The sequence below is a fragment of the Episyrphus balteatus genome, chromosome 2 (genome assembly GCF_945859705.1).
Source record: "Episyrphus balteatus chromosome 2, idEpiBalt1.1, whole genome shotgun sequence".
Taxonomy (NCBI): Eukaryota; Metazoa; Arthropoda; class Insecta; order Diptera; family Syrphidae; genus Episyrphus; species Episyrphus balteatus.
In genome coordinates this window covers 4699337-4724121 of record NC_079135.1, presented here as the reverse complement: position 1 = coordinate 4724121, position 24785 = coordinate 4699337, and the positions used below count along the sequence as shown (strand labels likewise).

The 24785-nt window shown below is 30.6% G+C and overlaps 3 protein-coding genes and 2 non-coding genes across 5 annotated transcripts in view; 1 reads left to right on the top strand and 4 right to left on the bottom strand.

The window, feature by feature from the left end:
• Positions 1–4491, bottom strand: part of LOC129908641 (putative phospholipase B-like lamina ancestor) — a 38831-nt gene extending 34340 nt beyond the window's left edge. The window contains exon 1 of the mRNA XM_055985290.1: positions 4072–4491. The gene's annotated coding sequence lies outside the window, so the exon portion shown is untranslated. The remainder of the gene's footprint in view (positions 1–4071) is intronic.
• A 3331-nt stretch (positions 4492–7822) lies between these two features.
• Trnav-uac (transfer RNA valine (anticodon UAC)) lies at positions 7823–7895 on the bottom strand. Its single transcript has one exon. It is a non-coding gene; the product is annotated as a tRNA-Val (tRNA).
• A 4645-nt stretch (positions 7896–12540) lies between these two features.
• Positions 12541–12703, bottom strand: LOC129912820 (U1 spliceosomal RNA). Its single transcript, XR_008771917.1, has one exon. It is a non-coding gene; the product is annotated as a U1 spliceosomal RNA (small nuclear RNA).
• Positions 12704–14928: 2225 nt separating this feature from the next.
• LOC129910011 (tRNA N(3)-methylcytidine methyltransferase Mettl2) lies at positions 14929–16136 on the bottom strand. Its single transcript, XM_055987235.1, has 2 exons — positions 15983–16136; positions 14929–15791 (listed from the first exon to the last, which is right to left on the bottom strand). The coding sequence occupies exons 1-2, from the start codon at positions 16096–16098 to the stop codon at positions 14984–14986; spliced, it is 924 nt and encodes a 307-aa protein (XP_055843210.1). The 5' UTR covers positions 16099–16136; the 3' UTR covers positions 14929–14983.
• A 1191-nt stretch (positions 16137–17327) lies between these two features.
• On the top strand, positions 17328–19141 carry LOC129911169 (uncharacterized protein C13G5.2-like). Its single transcript, XM_055988876.1, has 4 exons — positions 17328–17456; positions 18180–18466; positions 18522–18699; positions 18754–19141. Exons 2-4 carry the CDS (start codon positions 18182–18184, stop codon positions 19029–19031), a joined length of 741 nt encoding a protein of 246 aa, XP_055844851.1. The 5' UTR covers positions 17328–17456; positions 18180–18181; the 3' UTR covers positions 19032–19141.
• The last annotated feature ends 5644 nt before the right edge of the window (positions 19142–24785 follow it).

Below are 24785 nucleotides of genomic sequence, written 5' to 3'. Positions count from 1 at the left end.
GTGATATAATTGTTTTGTTATTTTCTCCCAAACTATGTGAAGTAAAATCTTATTGCCGATCAAATTTCCTCAGTAAATCATACATTTTACTTCGAAAAAACACAAAGCGCCTTTAAATTAGTACACATTAAGAATTTTTTATTTAATATTTTTCAATAATTTGGAATGAGAAATTGATATGAAAAAATGATAATAAAATATCAAAAAAAATTTCCAAAATGTGACATTTAAATATCATCCTGATAATAAAAATATTGTTTTAACATTTTAAATATCATAAAACGCATTTTATAGAGCATTTTTGGCTGATATTTAAAAAATGTTAAATTGATATTGGGTTTTTTTTCGGTGTAGTAACAAAAATCACAGTAACAGATTTCAGAGAAAAAAATCACACATCAGAGCAATAAAATCACAGTAGCAGCATTCACAGTTAAAAAAATCACTGTGGCAAGAATCATAGTTAGAAAAATCATAAGGACAAAATATACAAAAGTGCAAAAATTAGTGGGACGAAATTACAATGACAAAATCACAGTGGCGAAACCACAGTGCCAAATCCACAATGCAAAAAATCACGTGAAATTAATGGGACAAAATTGCACTTTTATGATATCGCTGTTAATTAAGTTTTCAAGTTTAACAGTAATTTTTTGTAATTATTCTTTTTTTTTATTTTTATTTGAAAAATACCTATACATAAAAAAAAAACAACCAAAAAGTAAATTAAATGCCCATTAAACGACATCAAATATTCGGTATTGCAGAATGTAGGTATGTTAGTTATTTCCATACTTTCTTTAAAAATCATTCAAATATCGATACTATCAACTTATTTGCAGTTTTATTTTACATTTCAACTTGAAAATACCAAAACAATGCTTATGTTCAAATTTGTTTTATTATTTTTGTTCTCAACAAATATTTTTGGGCAAAACAATAAACTTCACGATTTGATTGTAAAAATTCACAATAAAAGCGATTCAGCAACAATTTATTTTATTGGATTCAAAACGAATGACGATTTCTTGGCAAAATTTATGCAAAATCAAAGTTCCATTCCAATATCGATTTTTTCTTCTGATTTCACAAGTGAATTGAGACAAAGTAACAATATTTTAATTGTTTTTCAAGTTCCCGATAAAGATCAAAGTTATTCATATCTTCTAGAAAGTATAACCACAAGCCTACAAATAAGAAAATTCGTTATAATTTCAGCAAAAACTCTGGACAAAATGCAACAATGGTTTTCTTTCTTTCATGAGAATAAGTTTTCAAGAATTTTTGGAATAATTGACAACACTTCATCGTATGCATACCTCCCTTATTCGGATAATCCAGTTCAAAAATTAAAAGAAAACAGTCATCTTCCTGATGCTTTGAAAAATCTTAATGGTTTCGCTATACGAACAACTTTATTCGAGGATGTACCAAATCTATTACGATATCAAGATAAAAGAGGACAAAAGCATATTGGAGGAAAATTTGGTCAAATATTCCTCCAATTTTTAAATAGCCTTAATGCAACATTTAAAGATATGTTACTGAATTATACAAGTGACAATGCAATGGATGTCATAACCGATTCCATTAGGAATAATGAGACTAACATATGCATCAATCCGATCGTCCCAGAAACAAACCTTGACTACAGTTATCCAATTATTTTTGAAAACAATGTTATAATGGTCCCAATCAATTCATTTATATCCCCGCACGAATACCTTCACAGGCCATTTTCACCAGCAGTATGGTTATGCATTGGACTCTCGATTATCTTTATTGCAGTTGCAAAGGTCATTCTTGACAAAATTACTATATCAAGGTGCGACTTTTGGTCTAGTGTCAGTGATGCCTATCTGATTTTTTTGAACTTGCCAACAGAAAAACCAATTGCTACAAATTATTGCTTTTATTTATTGGTCCTTTTGTTTGGCTTCATAATTGGAAATTTGTTTCGAGCGTATTTTCAATCATTTTTAACAGTTTTCATCAAAATAAAACAATTCGATTCTATTCAGGACCTAGTGGATAATAATATTTCCGTTATGATTACACCTTACCGATGGAATATAATACAAAACTGTTCATTTCCTGAGGGCTTGGAGAAAATAATTTTACCAACACCCGATTCTATATTTATTCCTCAATTTATGTCCATGCGTAATACTAATTTTGCATACATCTTAGATGAAAACAGATGCCAATTTTATATTGACTTTCAATCTTTATATAGAAAAAGTTTATTTCGCATAGCTCGAGAAATTGTCAATTTCTATAACGGTGGATTTGTGCTACCACATCATTGCCCATTTAAGGAAATTTTGAATGAATTCATTGTTTTTATACAACAAACTGGTTTAATGCAAAAATGGGATTCAGATGTAATTTATCAAGCAAAGGCACAAGGTTTTGGATCAGACATGTATAAGGATTTTGTTTATGAAGAAACTAATGTTCCATTAAATTTACATCGTTTGAAGTTTGCATGGAATTTGTTGTTGATCGGATTGAAAATTTCAACAATGGCATTTGTATTTGAATGTGTTTTTGAGAGGTTTTTATTATGTTTGGTATTGAAAATATACTTTCATGCGCAAATATTTTAATCAACAAGTGCATTTCAGATGTTTAATTTAAATTTTTTTTAGAAGTGAAATGTTTATTTTAAATACAACTGTAACGAACTTCAAATAAAATATTTACTATCACAAATGCTCTGACATAATTAACGACCTTTTGTTAAAAAAGTCTTTGTTTTATTCATTGTAATCACTTTTGCATCTTTTAAGGTCAAATATTTTTCTTTTATTTAATTTGTACGCCGGAACTAATTGACCGTCAGTACCAAATTCTCTTCAGTGATTGTTTGTCAAAGTCTTTGCCTTCTGTGTACGATGGAGTCCCACAAGGAAGTCATTTAGGTCCACTTATGTTTATTTTTTAAGCCATTAATGATGTTGATATGATTTTTCTCAATGTGATTTAGAACTTTATACCGATGATATGAGAATTTCAAAAATATTTTGTTCTTGTTCTATGCTAGAAGGAAACATACATAAATTAACCGGTGTTTCGGTGACACTGAGGAAAAAAAACGCGAGAAACATGAGCCCAAGCGAGCTTCCTAGATAAGAAGAAGACTAATTTCTGAATATTCATAAGGTATCTTTCGGATCTCGGTAATCCGTTAAACTAATCTACACCTTAAATTACGAAAGTTTGACCAACTTAAAATGTAATTTCGCATTTAAATGAAAGAAAAAAGTTGACGTCACCCAACATGTACCAAATCCATGTCTAACATACGACATGAATGTCAACAATTAAACACTTCACCAAAACGTGGTCGAACTAATAGTAAGTATAGCCTTATCTTTTATAAATCACACGTCTTATCAGCAATTACTGATTTAACAAAATTATTCTATGTGGCATAATAAAAACATATGCCACTGTTTTGTGTTGTTCTGTTATCGATTGCGCCACAAAAATTCCCTCGTTTTCATATGACAGTGAAGCCTTTTAACAATATGCCCCCAAAACTAATTACTTTCGATTAAAGAGTGCCAACAAGATCAATTAGAAACAATCAATCAATTGAAATTATGTGTATGTTTTTTTTTTAAAGAAGCCGAATGCGTATTATTATTTTGCAAAAAATGAAAACAAAAACAAGAGCAGACAAAAATCACATTTTTGTTGTAAAATTACACCACATGTCCACATGTAATGAAAACTATTTAATATGAATCACCTTAGAAGCAACATTCTAGTTGCCAACAGCTGGCAACCTATAAGTACGCGTATAGTCAAGTCATAGATACTTTTCGCTCAAGATTTTTCACTTTTTATCTATCTGCTGTGAGGTTAACCCCTACTCTTGTCTGGGTTTTCGCATGAATGCAAGGTTTTTGCCTCAAATCCATTGAATAAAAAAGATAAAAAAAAGAGGGTACAGTTTTTTTTCCAAAGCATTTTTATTTATTTAAGTAGGTAATACATAACACAAAAAAAAGTTGTATTTTATCTTATTTTCAGGTAGATTGATTGGTTTGTTTGTCTACTTACCGGAAATTAACTCAAAACTCGTGACCTGTTTTCACCACAAAACAAATAATATTTTTAGCTTTTTTTTTGTATTTTTTGTTAATGAAGAAGAAATTTATAGTTTTTTATATAAAAAAAACTCAGGAATTTTTCACATAAAAAGTATGAAATAAAATTTTATTTTAACACGAAACAACTTAAAATTTGTTTGTGTGTTTAAACTCGATTAGGCTACATTGGAAACAATCAAAATTGAGTTGTTTTTTTTTTAAACTTGGACTTGTTTAACTTAAAACCAATTCACTGTTTTTTATTGCACGATTTTTATATTAAAAATGAAGAAAAATAAGGAAAAATAACTTTCAACTTTTTTGTCTGCGCGAACACAATGCGTGGATTTTATTTTTAGACGATCAACGATCGACGACAAAACTCAAACTGTTTGGTTGCATACGACTCGAGTATATTTGCTGACAATATTTTTATTATTCGAGTGTGAAATTCGTGTTTTAAAAAAGTTGATATGGAGACCATAATAATCAGAGAGAGAGTTGGTTTTTGTATATATTTGTGGTGTGGTAGTAGCCAGCTTCACTCAATTTCTAGTTACGATACTAGTATAAGTTTATATTGAATGAAACATGATTCACTCTTGTAATCGATTATATGCGTGTGTTTCTAGCTGCCACTCTAGGATAGTGTTATGTACAAAAAAACACTATACGAAGAAGGGAAGGATACAAAATAGACGATAACATCATGATAACAATGATACCTGTGCACTTGAGTGAGTTTTATTTGATTTTATGAGCATTTTTTCTGATAAGAACTGAGTTGTGCCACGGCGATTTATTTACAGGATGATTCATATTGAATTTGTCATCACTTACTAAAAAGTACCTGCAGGCTTTAAAACAAATGGAGTTATTATCATTTTGTAGAGATTAGTCCAAAATACATAATACCTAAGACAATCTACGAATAACATGTAGTTCTTTATAGGTTTTAAATATCTATATTTAGGCTAAAGCCTGATCAACAGCGCAAAAAAAAATGAAATTTCAAAATAATAATCATGACGAAAACCACTTTTTTTAACTTCTCCATCCTTGTAATGTTAGTTCGAAAACCCGAAATGCCATATCTTCATTATCCAATTTTTTTTTAAATTAAAAACGTAGTTTTATTAAACTAACTTAGAGTTGGTGTTTCAATCGAAATCGCTAAAACCGTTTCCGAGAAAATTGCAATATCTCGTTAATAATTATATGGGAGGAATGCCTATATTAAAGGTAATATCTATTAGACAAATTAAAAAAAATAAATCTTGAAAATAACCTAAAAACACAAAATGTCAAGATAATTTTTATTCACCTTTTTGGCCCTTGTTCGATGTGGACAAACGTTCGGGCAAAATTTTTTTTTGACACGAAATCAATACTTTCCCAATAGAGCAAGTGAAAAATATTTGACATCACTTTTTTTAATTATAGCATGTAAAAATGTTGCTTTGTTTTCGAAATACCTATTTTTTTTAATTTATGGATTCGAACTATCAAAATCTATTAGGAAAGTCTATTTTGGTTAAAAAAAATTAAATACTCAGTTTTGTTGAGCATTGTTATTTTGTTTTATTTTTTGTCTTTTAATATTTGATTTAAAACATAGTTGGCAATCATACAACGTCATTGCCATTCAGGGTTCGAACCTTGCTCCGATCGGAGTAAATTTGCTCCACTTTTGAAGAAAAAAAAAAAAACAATTTACTGCAACGCTCCGATTTTTCGAGGTTTACTCCATTTTTTGCACACAGGAAATATTTTAACCTAAACTGACCTTACTAACTGAAATCGAATGTTTGAAATAAAAAATTGTATTTATTTTAGAATTGCAAACACAATTTTGAACCACCACTTGCATTAATGAGATTTATAAAACAATATAATTTGTCCAAGGTGAATTTATCTCAAAATAATTCGATTTAATGAATCAAATTGACTTTTAAGACCTTGATATTAAAAAAAAAAAAATTGAAAAGTAAGGCATTGTTTTTTGTATCAAATCTACTTAGGAAATTTTGCATTTGCTCCACTTTTTACCAACTTTTTTTTTGTGTTTGTTACCTCATAACTTTGGACTGAGTAAACCAATTTTGATAATTCTTTTTGTATTGGAAAGCTGGTGGCTGCAATGTGAATTTCTCTGTGTACACGAAAAAAACGTGTAAATTGTCTTAAGAACAAGGCAGAGAAAAACTCACACAGAAAAACAACACTCTTGCGGAATTGGGCCCCTGGCCATAGGAACTAATACGAAAACCATAAAACCCAGTTTTGATCAATGGAAGTCGGTTTTGTTTTTTGATAAAAATGATTATTATTTTTCAAAGTAGAATGGGCATTTTGGACGTTTGGCGGCCAGTAATGAATGGCCGTTTCGTTGTATAGCATTTAGAATGGAAGATATTGCAAAATTGGTGTTGTTATTGCATCGAGCAATATGCCAAGGACAAATTTAATTTAATTATAAAATATGATTTTATGTCATTTTTTCTATGTTTCAAAAACCTCAATCTTGAATATCCGACCAATGGAACACAAAATATAAGCTTTTTGTTTTTGAGTTTTCAAAAGGAAAACTAAACAAAAAATTGAAGAAAAAAAGTCTTAAAATAGATGTTTTAAAAAGCCAATATTTTGGGTTCTATTGGTTGGATATCCAAGATAAAGGTATTCAGGCTCAGGGAAAATGACAGAACATCACATCTTGCACTTCAAATACACGTTCAATTTAAAACATTGAGACAATCTGCATTAATTGTTAAATGCAAAAATTCATTTTATCCGTTTTTGAAGTACATACAGGGTGTCCCAAAAGTAATGGATCAAACGAAATATGCTGATAGTGATAGGCCAACTTTAGGGCTCTCAGAATTTGGTAACTTGTTCATCCCAAATCCTTACGGTTTTCGATTTAATGCAGTTTTTGTGAAATTTCGAAAAATTCTGACTTTGCATCAGTGTTTTGCTTCCTCCGCTCATAATTATTGATTTTTGTTTTTTACAATTCTTTCACTAAAACATTGCCTAATAATAAGAAATATTTAATTTATCAAAATATTTTTTATTTCATACGCCATTTTGCTGCAAATTAATTAACAGTTCCATGTTTTATAAAAACTCAATTTCTTTCTTTTATTTCAGGGCAACACCCTGAAAAAAATTTGTATGGTGTGGCACTGGTTTATTATTTTGAAAACTTTTCGTGTTATTGCAGTTTTCAAAAATGTATAAAAGTTTCCAAAGTTGAAGTTAGAACTGAAGATATTACTTCTTTGATCTAAAGACGCGTGCGACCCAGTCATGAATTGTATTTCAATTATTTTTGAACATAGACGTTCATGTGCTGTGCTGATATGTAAACTGATGAATTATAATTGAATAAAACAAAATTGAATTTTTATTTATTATCATTGTCTGAATGATAAATTTTACACCTTCATGATTTTAATCCATAAATTGTTCTAAGATATGCCATACAAAATAGGTCCAAATTTGAATTAATATTACATGAAGTTTACTTGCAAACAGCAAGTACCTAGGTAAAGAAAGAAACATAAATCGATTTACATTCATAGTCATAGCTCATAGGTGGTAACACAAAACTTTCCGTACAATGACCTACCGAATCTGTTGATAAAAAAAATTAATTCATTTGAATTGGTTCATCTCATTCATACAGAAATAAAAAAAATTAAAAAAAAATACTACTCTGGTTCCATCCAGGATCGAACTGGAGACCTTCTGCGTGTAAAGCAGACGTGATAACCGCTACACTATGGAACCACATGAAAATGTTGCAATCAAATGTTAGACATAAAATGTGTGGATCAGAATCAAAACCCATTATATCCACTTTTCAAAAAAAATGACTTAGGTATGAGGTTTTGTTTCTAGTATTCAAATACATACGTTGCGCCCAAGTTTGAGTCTCTAACTACATTTTTTGGCGTAGAAATCAGACCACAAAGTTAGAGGTTAATTTCAAAACCCATTTTATCCACTTGAGTTTTTGTTTCAAAACCCATTATATCCAAACAATTTTATTCGCATCAAAATCCATTATATCCATTCAAAATATTATTTCTAAAATAAATTTGAAATTCAAATACCATTTTATCCATGGGATGAGATTAGATGGGAATATCCGAAAATTTATACGGATTTTTGAAAAAAAAATTTCGGCATTTAGGTTTGAATTTATTTGTTCAAGAAAGTAGGCGTAGTTAAAAAAAAGGAAATTAATGGCGTTTTCGATTGGCAGTCCGGAAGCGTCCGGAATCATTCTGAAAGCGTTTTATTCGTACAAAACTGACAGTTTTGTGTGAATAAAATTTTTTCAGAATGATTCCGGACGCTTCCGGACTGCCAATCGAAAACGCCATAAGTTTTCTCGTTTTTAATTGAGTTTTTTGGAATGCCATATTTTCTTATTTTGGCCTGAAATTCAGAGGTGATTTTCAAAATCCATTATATCCATATTTGTTTTGGGTATAGCTCTAAAACTAAAACCCTCAGATCACAAATTTTGATTTTTAAAGGTTGTTTTTGGACTAAGGGTGGGCTAACGAAAAAAAGTGTTTTGGGTATATTTGTTGTTACTTTTAAAAAATGTTTGGATAGATTTTACTTAGCATGTAGCTATTCTAGGTGCTTACCTACATACATACCTATATGGCAAACCAAAAAAATCAATGATTTTTACACTTGAAAAAAATATTTTTATTTTGTGGTTTTTTAAGGTGATATGAAACAAATCAACTTAAACTTCTTAAGAGGAATGTTAATTGGACTATATTCAATCAAGTTAGAATCAAATAAATAACATTTGAAACGTAATACCCACTACCCACACCAGTGGATTTACTTTTTCAAAATTATAAATTAAAAAGGTCACTGTGGTGTATGCGTACAATTTTTTTTTTGTTAGGTGAATAAAAACTAGTGCTTCTATAATTTTAAAACTAAGAGTAGCGAAAATAAAAGTTACGGCCATATTATTCACTCTGGATTTAGTTTGGATTTAAGTTAATTTTAAATCCAATCCATTAAATCTGAATTTCATAAATCCAAGGATTTAATTTTTTGTTCATATTATTCACTCAAAAAAAATTATTTTATTCATTTTATTTATTCAATAAATTTTGTATAATTTGCATTTATCTTTATTTTTCCTTCACAAAATAAGTGAAAAAACAACTGAACACTGTGAAAATTAATTTTACATCTGGATTTATAAAGTTAAACAGACCTCCAGAGAGCAGTTTAAATTTGTTTGGATTTAACGAGATTGGATTTAAAAAATTGGATTTAAGATTGGATTTAAGTAGTGAATATTATGAAATTGGATTTATTTTTGACATTTGACATTATTTACATCCAGATGTATTTTTTAAACTAGTGAATAATATGGCCGTTAGACTATCCTGGGTTGGGTAGACGAACCACAGTGCAAAACCAACAAATTTTACACAAAAATTATTTTTTGTGATTTTTGAGGTGAACAAAATAAATAATTCAGTTTTAGTTAAAGGCTATAAAATACATCCTGTTTAGCTTAGACTCTCTTCTATCTAAAAAATGTCGGGTGCCACCTTGCAAATCCAGACAAGTACTTGGCAACCTTATCCAAATGCCAAAAAACAAGTGATTTTAGCGTTTTTTTAGCATTTTAGTAGGGTTGCCGAGTACTTGTCTGCATTTGCGAGGTGGCACCCGACATGTTTTAGATAGAAGAGAGTCTTAGCTAAACATGATGTATTTTATAGCCTTTAACTCTATCAAATATTATACACTTTGGCCAAAAAACAAGTGATTTTTGTGTGTTTTTAGCATTTTAGTAGGCTTACCGAGTACTTGTCTGCATTTGCGAGGTGGCACCCGACATTTTTTAGATAGAAGAGAGTCTAAGCTAAACAGGATGTATTTTATAGCCTTTAACTCTATCCAAATATTACCTATACACTTTGGCCAAAAAACAATTGATTTTTGCGTTTTTTAGCATTTGGATAGGGTTGCCGAGTACTTGCCTGCATTTGCGAGGTGGCACCCGACATTTTTTAGATAGAAGGGAGTATTATCTAAAATATGGCGTATAGTTTAGCTTTCTAGTGCATAAAAAGTTAGGTATACTGTTTTGTTCAAAGAAGATTTTTGTCAGTGTTGTATTCATTTGAATGGGGTTGCCACATTTGTAGGGTTACGTTTTTTATATTATTTTATTATTTTTTTTAATATTTTGACTTTCGTTTAGCATTTAAAAAAAAAAATTATCTGGCCAAATAACAAAGATAATGAATGTATTATAGTCCAGTCATTTTAGATTTGGTTGTATGGAGGTCTGAGAAATAATTCGCAACTGCAATTCGGACTAAAAATATGAAAGTACACTAGTACAGGAACTAAACCCCCCATTTTCCGAACAAATGTCTGGACGACTTTGGCCGCCATTTTGTTTTGAACAGTTTTGCGACTATCACTTGTAGTTCGGCTAGTTTTGGTCTTAGAGAAAAATGTTATGAGACAAAGTTGTAGCAAATTTTATTTCCCACAAAAAATGTTGAGTAAGTTTTTATTCTAAAACCTACCATTTAGGAGTTATAATGAATTTCGTAAAATGCTATGCTCACTTATTTTTTATATTCACCATAACTTTTTTTTCAAACTTTTATTAAAAAATTGTTGTTATAAAAGTTAAAGAGCTACTAATTATCTATGTTTGTCTCATACTAAGTTTTTTTGTCCGAGTTGCCGTTTCCTCACTAAAACAAAAATTCAATAAAAAAAATTAGCAAAAACAGGGTGAGGGGAGAGTACGATAATTGTGGTGCCGAGATTTTATAACAGTTTTTTGAAGAAGGGTTCAATACAAGTATTTTTTACTATCGGAAGGGGGGTCTATCTCCCCCCGTTTATGCGGGAGGGGCAGTTTTCTAAAAAAAAACAGCCTAAAATAAAAAAAAATATTAAAAAACAACGGCAACACTTACAGTTATGAATGATACATTTTTCAAAAGCCACAATTATATGCATTATTGTAGTTTTTAAATGGAGCTATTAAAATTTATAGTTTTTGAAATAATCGATCTCAAAGTTAAATTTAGGAAAAAAAAATTTTTTTTTAATCGATTATTTCAAAAACTATAAATTTTAATAGCTCCATTTAAAAACTACAATAATGCATATAATTGTGGCTTTTGAAAAATGTATCATTCATAACTGTAAGTGTTGCCGTTGTTTTTTAATATTTTTTTTTATTTTAGGCTGTTTTTTTTTAGAAAACTGCCCCTCCCGCATAAACGGGGGGAGATAGACCCCCCTTCCGATAGTAAAAAATACTTGTATTGAACCCTTCTTCAAAAAACTGTTATAAAATCTCGGCACCACAATTATCGTACTCTCCCCTCACCCTGTTTTTGCTAATTTTTTTTATTGAATTTTTGTTTTAGTGAGGAAACGGCAACTCGGACAAAAAAACTTAGTATGAGACAAACATAGATAATTAGTAGCTCTTTAACTTTTATAACAACAATTTTTTAATAAAAGTTTGAAAAAAAAGTTATGGTGAATATAAAAAATAAGTGAGCATAGCATTTTACGAAATTCATTATAACTCCTAAATGGTAGGTTTTAGAATAAAAACTTACTCAACATTTTTTGTGGGAAATAAAATTTGCTACAACTTTGTCTCATAACATTTTTCTCTAAGACCAAAACTAGCCGAACTACAAGCGATAGTCGCAAAACTGTTCAAAACAAAATGGCGGCCAAAGTCGTCCAGACATTTGTTCGGAAAATGGGGGGTTTAGTTCCTGTACTAGTGTACTTTCATATTTTGAGTACAAATTGCAGTTGCGAATTATTTCTCAGCAAAAGTATAACTTGACTGGACTATTAGTTATGTGACAATTTTTCCTTTCAAATAGGGCTGCCACATGGAAGTTCCCATTTTAGAAGTGGCAACCCTATTTTTTAATTTTTAGTATCAACTTATCTTTCATTTGACACCAATTTTAACCTCTAACCTTATGAGCTAAGTAACTCGACGGTCGCCGCTTGGACTATAAGGAAAACCATCACATTTTACAGGCACAGGCTCAAAAAACCAACAATAGATGGGGTAGTAAATTTGTTAACAGAAAATCTGTAACGGAATCAAAAACATCGCATATAAAAAAATAACAATTTAATAATCATTTCCCTATTTTATTTCACAATTAAAAAGTTTTGAAGGCATAAATCACGGAATCAAAAACATCATTTTTGTTGTATCTCTGATTTTCATTTATCATCACTTTTTTCACTTCCCTTTTCCCTATTTTGTTTTAAGCATTATTTAATAGTTATGAGGTGACTTATGATAACATTTCTACTTTACTTAAAGTAGAGGCTTTCCTATTATAAGTTTTATTGAGTATGAGTATTAATAATGTCGGGGCGGCGCGAACGCCATCCCCGGCTACCAAAAATTACACGCACGAGTTATTCGCATTAGGAATAATCGCGGAGGTCAACTCAGCCGAAGTGCAATGGCCAAGCCTCGCCCCGGGGGAACCGCCTTCATGATCACGGTAACCCCTACGCCAGGTAAGTATGCTTTCTTCTGATTTTCTACTACTACATATTGAATTGGTTGAAATAACCTAATGTGAAATGTAAAGAAGAAATACAAAAAATATCTTTAATTTTGTTGTTGTAATTGGATTTCTATGTTTTCTATACTATTTCTGTTTGATATGTCATTTTTTGTGTGCAATAGTGAAGTGGTTGTTCTGTTCTTGTTCCATGCAAGAGAAAAGATTTTTCTTTGCGCAAGACAGAAAAACTAGAACATTTCTAGATCGAAAGTAAAAACTAAATACTAAACTCAAAATAAAGAAATTATCAATAAAATTGAATTGAAAACATAACTTATATTGTATCAATTTATTTATGTTAATAATGAGAAATTCATAGATTGGTTTTTGCCTTGTTGGTTTGGTAGTTTAGAAACACATTTTTGCAACTATATTTGTATCTAAACCACTTCCTGTGGAAATTCTTGAAATGATTCCTTTATACCTATTTTGACACCATATTTGATTTGTAATTTGTTTCTACAAAACTATGAAAGTTCTTCTCCATTGCGTTGTTCTAGAAGGAAGCTGTAAAACAAAAACCCTAGAAAAGGTGTCAAAGAAACATCTTAAAGATTTTCTGGCCAAACTGAAGGCACCGGAAAGATATGGCCAACCTTCAACAAAACTATAAAATAAGATCCAATCAGTAGGTATACCCCTAGATAGCATATAGCCAGGATTGTAGTCTTCTCACTGCCCGGCTCTTGCAAGAACCAAGAAAACGAAAAAGACCAATTTGTATGGTCCTTGATTACACTTAGTACCTACCTTTTTTGTGTCCTAAATGTTAGACCCTCCTTTGAACTTGCTATTTAATTAGAATAGCATTCAAGTCATTTGTTAAAACTGTGAATTTATCTAGTTTTGCAATGAATGACTTAAGTAATGATAATTATTATCGTTCCTTAGTTCCGTCCGAACAAAATCGCAAAAGTTAGAAAAAATAAAGGAAAGTGGAATGTACTTCCCAATAAACTATCTAAAAGTTGACTCTGCTTAAGAGTCCCCCGGGGTATTGTGAGCCCCCGTGTCAGTTTCGTTCGACTGGCAATACAACGCTCTTCAACAAGGACTATGGAAATGCGAAATCCTATTGCGATTTGCTACTAAAATATTACTTACTTACTAAGGGTGACCAGTGCCTTTAGACGGCGCTACAATGCATTGAGGATGGATACGGGCCTCAAACAACAAGCTCCTCAAACCAGCTCCAGTTTCACAAGTTTATTAAGTCGCATAAGAGTGCGTCACCTCATCAAGAGCCTTTTTTGACATCCAATGTATCGGTCAGAACTTTGCCGACCCTGACGGATCAATGTGCTTTCTATATCGTTATCCTGTACAGGCGGACGAGCTTGGCAGTTATGCCAACAAGTAAATACGGCTTCCCTCTACAGATACTGCCCTATGCGGCCTTGAAATCGATGAACAGGTGATTGATATCAATTCAATTTTCCTAGGTTTTGATCCCAATATGCTGAGTATGAACATTAAGTCGATGGTGGACTTTCCTGGTCTAAAGCCACACTGACAAAGATCTAATTCTAATCGAGCTACATCAACTATATCACCTAACATCAACGACTTGAAACTTCAATATCTTCGTCCCATTGGATCTCTCAAAAAAGAGATTTAAAAAGGATCGATTCTTCGGGATAAAGTAGCGAATTTGTTTTCATTGGAATTCATTTAAGGAAAATGTAGCGACTTCAAGTCGACTGCAGATCGAATTTTTGGTTGTTTGGGCTTCGACATTAGTATTTTTGAATTATTCCGACCACAAAAAATATTTCCCAAAATTAAAAGGAGCTTTACTATAAGGTTTTAGGGTCATCGATGTAGTTGATTTAGCTTTTCGAGAAACAGCCCCCAGATTATTGAAAAAGGACTTCAAATGTTCACATATTATGGCACATAGGATATTATAGGCGATGTTAAGCAAACTAATTCCTCTCTAGTTGGCGTTGTTCAGAGGATCTCCTTTCTTAAGGATTGGGCATACAATGCTAAGGTTCTATTCTGTAAGCATGCTTTCTCCCCACCACATTCGGCAGATGAGTAATTGCTGATTGCATACTCCCAACCAGGTCATCTCCTGCTGCTTTAAAGAGGAGTCTTATTTGTCATTATTAAAGAAAGCCTTCATGATCCGATGGTTTATTAGAGACAAAATCGTTGAAATAAAAGAAAAACAAACAAAATTCCACATTTTATACTAAAAAATACATTTTTATTTAAAATCAAAGTATACAATTTCTAATTAATTGGTTTCCTAAACTTTTTCTGTATCCAAACGCGATACATTTTAAGCATTCTCCCACGATTAACTTGCAATCGTCTATCAACAACATTCTGTTCCTCAACAAATCCCATCCCACAAAAGAGATCCTTCAATTCCTGTTGTTCAAAGAAATAAACCCTAGTTCCATCTCCACGAACATAGAAATTCTCTTGCAAACATTTGCCAGCTTTAAATCTCAGTTGAGCCAAATCATACCGACCATAATCTCGAAATAACACCAGTCCACCTGGTTTCAAGAATTTAAAGCAATTCTCTGCGACTATTTGCATTTTGTCTGGATTTATAGCCGAAAGAACAAAAATCAAAACAATTATATCAAGACTTTCTTTAGCAAAAGGAACTTGCCATTCTTCGGCTGTGGCATCCATGACAAAGACCTGACATCGCTTCTCATCGAATTCAGGATTTTCTCGGAATATTTCAATTGCCTTTGCCGAGAAATCACAGCCATAAACTTTAAGATTTGGCTCTTGGCTGTATTTGAGAATTGGCAAAATGGTATTGCCAACACCGCAGCCAAGTTCGAAGATTTGTCGAGCTTCCGTGCTGCCATCTTTGGGAGCAAGTTCGGGGAATTCAGTGAATAACCAATGGCGATCTTTGAAGAAGCGATTCTGATGGATGTTATAGAAGGAATCCCAGAATTTGTCAGCTTCGTTCTCGAATTTGATTTGGTCTTCTTCTGTCATCTTTTTTGTGGAATTCTTTTGAACGGCGGCGAGTGCTTCTGCCTCCTGATTGGCATCCCATTCAACATTGTCCCTAAGGAGATGAATTTTTTAAGTTGAATAAAAGGAGTATGAAGTTGAAATACCAAGCATTAAATTGGAATATATCAGATTTTCGTTTAAGAACTCGATCACCTCCAGGTGGTTTCTTTCGGTGACGAGTGTGTTCATAAGAGAAGTATATTTTTGGTAGTAATTGTAATTGTTTTATGATAAAGAAATTACCATGCATTGTGCGTGAAAACATCATCTTCTTTGGTAAGAAATCTATTTCCAAATTGTGGACGAAAATCGGATTCGGATGGAATTTTTTCAGTAGTTTCTGCAGGTTCGTCGCACATGTTTACATTTTTAAATTAGGTATGTTTGATTTTTGACAGATGGATCTGCATTTTCTATGTTTTTTTGAATTTTCTATGATATGACATTTTTGAGGTGTGTTTTATTAGATTTGTTCAATGAGTCGGTAAGGGATTGTTGGAAACATAAAAGAACAACTATTTTGTTTTTAAAGCCTTGTACGCAGTTCGAGCTAAATTTTAGCCGAGATAAAATTCCCATACAAGTTATCGATAGTTTGTATGGGATCCATTTTAGCTCGGCTAAAATTTTTTGATATGTATGGGAGCTTAAATTTATCTCGAACTGCGTACAACGCTTAAACCTAGTACGCAGCTGAAGCGAAACGAAATTTTCCATACAAAATTTCGTTAAGGAAATCTTGAACGAAATTAAATTTATTTTGTTTTTACTTTAAAACTTTCTGATATTTTTCTTGAATTTTTTTATTTGTATTTTTATTATTTTTACTTTGCTAAAATACCCGATGGTATTTTTTGTTTTAAATCTGTGCTACCAAACTAATTTTTTCATAAATTGTTTAGAATTTGTTTACAAACGTGAAAACTGTCGTTTGGAATGATAAAATGTATTCAACTAGTTTTGCTAGCATACATTTTTGTATCTATTTGTAAAACATGTATAAAAAATACAAGAAGAACTCCACAGCGAAAAATATGACAACTCTAAATTTTTGTTGTGCCCTGTGTTTTCGAAATATTCAACTTACAGTGCTGCCAAGATTTCAGGTTAAGCCCCGATGCATTTTTTTTTGTCCAGTTAAGCCCGGTGGTAATAAAAAAACATACCTAATATCCGATGGAATTTTTTTTTTGTTAACATGTTCGCTGTTGACTTTGGAGACTTCAAAACTGAGTACTAAGCTTTAATTTTTAGGAATATGAGGGGTATTTACTATTCGATGCAAATAGTCTTGTATCGTTTTAAAAGTGCAAAGTGTAACATTTTCTTAAAATAAAACAACTATATATACAGACTTCAATTTTTTACAATTTTACACTTTTGCTAACCGTATTGCAAAAATAAAACAAAATAAAATAAAATGGTGCAAAATTTGTCTGACGTTGTAAATTTAGCTACAGAGTACTCAAACAGATCTCATATGAGACGGAACTGTTTTTTTTTTTTCAAAACTTGAAAAGTTTACTCACCACTGTGGTGAATAATGTGTATATACAAATATATGTGAATGACGTTATCTTTGTTTGGGATTTGGGAATTCCCTTTTTTTCGATATCGCTGGTGCTGCAGTTCATTTGCAATTTTCATACTACGCTAAATTTTACATCCGAACGAAGTAATTTCTTTCTCTGAATCAAATTAAACAATAAACAATTTAGGCCCATTTGCTGAAACGAGTCTTAAATATTTATGTGAAACATAAACCCTTAAGTTCTACATTACGGTTTGCACGAACTTCAAACTGTGTCATAAATTCCCCTAAGTTTAACATAACTTAGGGGGAAGAAATAGTAGAACTTAAGCTGTTATGTTCTACCTAGGCACTTTTATTTTATGAAAAATGCAGGAATGTCGCTCAAAAATTGATGTCGGTAGTACAAAGGACATGAATTATTATCAATTTAATAAAAACAAACTTACATTCATTAACTTAAACCATCCACAGATGGTACAATTTACACCACAGTTTTTTGTATGAGGCACTATTTTGCTGTCATATTTCATTGACTAATTTTGACACACCAGCACATTTACACACACACACGAATAATTTTTTTTTAACCAATTAACACTTATTTTTGGCTCAAATATACTTTTTTACACTTTTATTCCGCAAGATAAAGACACAAACTTGAAAATTTAACGATATTGTTGTATATTAATTGCTAAATTGCTCAAAATATATTTAAATTATTTGACGTTTCTATTGATTTGACTTTTGAATTTGAAGTTCTCAGCGATTTATATCATGAAAGTAAATCATTGCTAGGTTAAACATAAATATTTTTTAGCAACTTAGAATAAACTAAGTAAAACACAAGAGTTATGTTCGACCTAGCTAAGATGAGAATTTATGACTAGTATGAGCAAATGGGCCTTATTATGACTTCCGAACTTATTACTAAAACCTTTGATGAAGCAGATAAAGCTCTGAAATGTGCCCTGATTTTTAAAATCATTGAAGGCACAAAATATACATTAAAAATAAGCCACACAAAAACCAGTGCTGTTAGTATATTGAAAAGTCTTAACAATGGGGCTAAACCAACTTGGCTATTACGTTTCGATAATGCGCATAAAAATGTACTTTTCCCTCATTTGAATGTGAGACACAGTCTAACCGGTATAAAAGATCCACATTTAAGATTGCCACCAGGAACACTTACGGTAATTGAAATTTTGTTCCTTTTCTATATTCATTGGTTAATAAATTATTGTTAAGGCTGTACAAGGGGGTGCTTATGCAGCCAAAGTATTGGACTGGTTGTGTTGTGCAACGCTCCTTGTCGATGGGGTTCAGTTGTCCCAGGCTATTTACAAAGATTATAAAAATGGGACAACTGAAAATACAACTGAATGTGCTGTTGACAAAAGTGGTCAATATGTTGGTGCTATTGTTGGTAAGCTTTATTTGTGTATTCCTGTAACTTAAAGTAAAACAATTTACATTCAAGGTTGTACAATTGGAAAAACGGTTGGGGGATACCTCATTCCGGGTATTGGACCTTTGGTAGGTTCAATTGGCTTGGGTATTGTTGGCATTCAATATGGCAGTCATTTAGCACCAAAGACGGTTGCTTATATAAAAGACTATTACAACAACTGGGGGTCTAAATCTCAAAAAGATCGCGAAGAGAAACTTAACTTGTTTTTGCTGTGTGCTAATGATTATTTGCAGATGAATAACTGTTTATTCAAACATCAAATACCAATGCTCAGATCAAAATTATAAACAACAATCGATTTGAATTGCTGAGAGGATACATTTCAAAAATTTGTAAAAACATCTACTTTTTAAATCCTTGAAATAAAAATTAATCATACAAAAAAACTTATGAGTTTCAATAAAATAGGTAAAAAGACAAACTTTTTATACCAACTCATACAAATATTTCATTTATTTATAAATGAATAATGAACGTTTTCTGGAATAACAATTCCCATCTTCAGATTACGGCAAAATCTAAAATGATTTAAATAATTTTGTCTTTTAGATCTAAACATATATTAAAAAAAAAAAACAAAATTAAAAAAGATTAAAAAAAATTTAATATCACTCCATCTATGGATAACCCGATTATATACATAAGTAGTTCATTCGTTGAGGGATTAACTTTTTCTTTAGGAATAATATTCAAAAAGTATTTTATTAAATTGGCTCCAAATACAAAGAATAAAGTAAAAAAATCTTATTGGAAGAGTTACTATTGAAAAATCAGGAATATATTCGGATATTTGTCGAAATTGTGCTGAAGTATACATTGGTCAGACAAGAAGATCTAAAAAGACCATTAGAAGTCAATTTACTATCAAACATTATACGAGTCCACTCCTGCTGACCATATGATAAATATTAACCATGGTTTTCGTTTGTTGAAACAAATTAATAAACCTAGATGCGCTTAAAGAGGTTTACATTAATAAAGCATTTATTGAACACATTTTTAGAACCACTTTCGATTAAGGAAATATCTGAGAAAAAATTATAGATGCATTTATTCACTTTTACTTTATCATATTTTCAAAATTATTTAAATAATTTTAGATTTTGCTCTTGATCTGAAGATGGGAATTGTTATGCCAGAAAACGTTCATTAATAAAATATTTCTATGAGTGTAAGAAGTTTGCCTTTTCATCTATTAGGTACGTTGAAACATTGAATAATTATATATAGAAGTGACACCGGAAAAAACGTCCGCTATGTTTGAGGGGTGGAGCCACAATCGTTTGAGGGGTGGCGCCACAATCGTTTTAGGATTGTGTATTCGATGGCCGAAAAATCCCTGAAAAGGACTTTTGGTTACTAAGTAACCACATTTACAATATTATTTATATTTGGTGTATTTGTATTAGTTTTATTTTGTGCTAGTAGTGTGTTTGTTTATTTTTGTTTCTGTAATATTGAAATTGAATTTATTTTAAATTTTTGTATTATTTTGAATTGAATATTTATTTTTGAATGTTTGATTCTTATGTATGTTTGGAAGGATTTTGTTTTTTGTTTTTATTAACGAAAAGAAGAAGATTTTCTTCAGTTATAGAAGTGTTTATTTAATTTTGATTAGGGTGCTTTTTGTAATAATATCTAGGCCAAAGTTGTAGTTCACATTGTTTGAATGTTTTCCACATGCACTGTGGCATATGCAAGAGTAGGTAGGGATCAAGTTCATACAATATGGCCATATTTCACATTATTTTAAAGTATTTTAATACAATACAAAACAACCTCGTTTATTTGCTTAAACTGATTTATGTTTGCGAACAAGGACTCTGGATATACGGCTTTGTTCAAATTTGCAACTGCAAATAAAAATTAAAAGTTTTTATAAAATATTAAATTTTGAAAAAAAAATCTTTTCGTACCATTTTTGTATACTTTTCTTTATTTTTAATTAAAACATTTTTGCTATCTAAAATTTAAACGATATTTATAAATAAAATGTTAAAATAAACTCAAAAGGTAAAAGGGCATATTTTGATCGCAAATGCAAGAAAATGTGGTTTTGGGATAGTTCCAATGATTTTTCTATTTCACCATTTGAAATAAAATACATATTTGGTTCTAAGATTCTAAAACTAGAAGAATGTAGCTTTTACATGCTTTTTATTTTGTCATGATATAGTCAAGCTATGCATTCGTACAAAAAAAAAGTTGAGATAACAATCAGACATGGGATTACTATAGCCCTGTTCCACTGGAGGTGGTAGTCTGCTAATAGTAGATTTTTTGTTTAATCTAGTACTATCATCTACCTACTCATGCTCTTCTTCCCGAGTGGATACGATTTGTATTGAATTCGTTGAAAGTGCGTTCCATTGAAAATCGCTAGTTAACTATTAGTAGTACTTTGCCACCTCCCAAAGGAACAGCTAAATGGATCTACCGAGTAACATCAAACTTGGTATGTAGCATTTTTTTGCAGAATCTCCATAGGGGTTTTTAGAACTAATTTTTTTTTTATCAAAAATAACGATACCTGTCATAAACCAATTTAGGAAATGTTTAATTTTCTCGAAAACGGTACCAGTGATTTTGTTTAAAAAAAATTATATAATAGTTTTTGGGCAATCATGGACATTTCTTAAAATTATTATTAACCTACCGTAGAACCGTGCCAAACTACCAATTTAATTTCAACGAATTTTTTATACAAAAGCATTTATATAGTTTAGATATAAAACAGAAAGAAAATTTGGGAAAATAATAGTTTTTGGATTAGTAATTTCTACAAAATTGCATACCAATTTTATTTTTGAATTTTGTTTTTTTAAATTTATAAGGTTCCAACGATTTTGAAATTTTTTTTTTTCTAAAAATCTATCTTAGTAGAAAAAATCAAATCGAATTGGTACTTGTTTTGGAGCTATCACGAATTTTCCTTTGTTCCTTAAACTTTTTGGGCTAGTGTATAAAAACAACTCAGGTTAAAAGCTAATGCTCGGTTAAATTTTATGGTTATGAAACTCAAGTATTAAATTTAGCCGAGCTTTAGCCTTTAATCTGAGTATTAAATTGTTTATATTGGTTGATAGAAATATGTATAATTCAGTTAAATATTTAAGTGAACCTTTAATTTGATTACACTGGTCTGCAAAATTTAACTATTTTTTTCTCCTTCAAATAACTTTTTGATATTATGAAAGATTAGATTTTCTTAAATCTAAATCTGGTTTCAGAAAAATTCTATCAGGTACCATTTTTGTAAAAATGATTTTTGAAAAATGTGGGTAGTTTCTAAAAAATCATCCTTTTAGATTCATTTGAACTTGTATAAAATTAAAACTACTTGTCGCATTGAGCTCAAATTTGAAGTACTTATTCCTCATAATATGGCAGGACAAAAATTAAAAAATTACGATTTTTCAAAAAAGTAGTCACAAAAAAGTCTCTTTATAAGGGTGAAAATATTTTTTTTTTCGGAATTGTGAATACAATATTCGAATTCCTCGGAATATTCTACATTAATTTCATGCTTGATTCTCTATAAAATATTGTGACCGAAAAAAGTTCTAGCGACATGAAAAAGCATAAACCAAATTCGCACCCGTGTGCCTATCACGTCAAAAAAAAAAAGAGGTGTGCCTACAGAGGGATATGTAAAGAAAACCATAATAAAATACATTAAACAAAATTTTTACGTGTTTTGTAATTTTATATACTATTTTTCTAATTATAAATATCTTATTCACTAAACCGCCTTGTAATGCTTTTTTTTCTCCTAGAAACAAAAGTATACTTGTCTTATAGTATTTGATGTGATGAGTTAGAATCCGAAGTCAAAAAAAATTCTATCACGTCAGGATTCTGAGATATTCGCATTAAAGTATTTTGAAAATCTCAAAAAAAACTACTATATCTTAAAAATCAGAGCTGACCGAAATTTTTTGAGTTCGGACTCAAAATCAGCACATCAAAAACTATAAGAAAAGTATACTTTTGTTTCTAGGGAGAAAGATATATAATTTTTAGGTTATCAGTTTCTTTATGGTAAGATATGCCAAACCTACTAAACTTACTTAAATTAAGATATCTCGGAGAAGAAAAGAGATATTGAGAAGATTGAAACTGAATTTGAAAGAAAAAAATAAGTTCTTTTATAAACTATAACAATTTTAATTGAAAAAGATTACATTATGCCAAAATATTTCTTCGAAAACATCGAAAAAATGGGTTTTTGAGATTTTCCAACGGGAATATCTAAAAAACATGATGTGCTAGGTCAATTCTGACCTATAGATCAATAGATCTCGCCAAACTAACTAATTTAAGGTGTGCGTCTAATCATGTGAACCGAAAAAAGCTGCCCTTTTTCTTACATCAAGGACAAGAAGGACTAAAAAGTACCGTTAACTTCCACTCACCCACTAATTCTTTTTGTTTTTCTATTAAGAACTAAATAACCATTCTAATAAATACAATTTTTTTGGTTATTCTTGCACACACACAAAAAAAAAATGAAATTTATGTAAACGAAAATTGGTGCGTCTAACCAAGTGAACCGCACTGTACATATAAGCGTGGTCGAATGTTCGGTATTCGACCGAATCATTATTTGCAGCATCTCTAGTTGGTGCCGTTAAAAAATTTCAAATTTCCCTCCTTGGAATCAAAAATAAACAAAAAGTTTGAGCCAAAACGACTTATTGGTTTGAGCTCTTACCTCATTTAAATTATTACATTGAGTTTTTCTTAACGTTTTTCTTTTTTTCTTTAAGGGCCATTAGCTGAAACGAACCTTAAATAATTCATGTTGAACATAAATTTTAAGGCTCTATTTTAACTTCGGCGTAAACTGTCACATAAGGATTTATGTTGTAATTAAATGCTTAAGTTTCGATTCAGCAAAAAAAGACTCTAATTGTTACGCATTTCACAATATTCCAAAACAAAATATAATATAAAAAAAATAGCAATCTCTGTGGGGATACGAACTCAGAAAGCAAAATTAAACAGCAATCACCTTGTCACCTACGCTAATAGGACTATTGAAACAAGGGTAACTTTCATGCCCTATAAGCTATAACGTGCCTAGGATATACAACAATAATATTTAATTTTGTTCAAATTCTCGTCGTTAATAAAAAATTTCTTGTTTTTAGTTTCGAGTTACTATGGATACATTTATAATGTCAACTAACTTTTCAATATTTTTGTTTGATATTTGTGTAATTTTGTATGTATGAGTAAAATTTCCTTATTTTATTTTTTCATTTATAGGATGTCGATGTGTCGATACGATTTATTTTTGTTTGATATTTGTTTTATGTTTTATGTGTGAGTAAAATTTCCTTATTTTTTTTTCTACTATAGGATGTCGACGTGTTGATACAATTTATTTTTATTTGATATTTGTTTTGTTACGTTTGTATTTGTGAAATTTCCTTTTTTAAAAACAAATTTTTGGAAAAATAATTTTCTAAGACAAGCCCCATTCTCTCTGGGGATTTTTTAGTACATCTGATTGCCGAAAAAAATAAAATTCTGTAGCGCTAGAAACTATCGGTGTCACTTCTATATATAATTATTCAATGGTTGAAATAAAAATAATTTGTTAAAAATATTGAAACATTTTAAAATTTTTTTTTTTTTGAGATATCATTTTTGTATTTGTATTAATTCTGAAGTTAAAAGCAAAGCGATGCTAAAAATTTAGAGAAATCACTTTTGCAATCTCTTAAATGGCGAAAACGAAACCAACTTCTTCTTAAGAAAGGAGGCCCTTCCAACTGCGCCAACTACAGAAAAATCAGTCTCCTCAACATCGTTTATAAGATCCACTCTGCCCCAGGGATGAGAATGCTTAGCCCGGAAAGTGAAGCATATTGCCCAAAAAAACGAAGTAGATTTGGAAAATATGTAGCAGATAATGAAAAACAAAAAATATACAAATAAAACAAAATATGAGACCTACATTGGTTGAAAGCGCATCAATCGTAGATAACAAATATGATTTTTTTCCTTAAAAAAAACATCCCCGGAAGTTG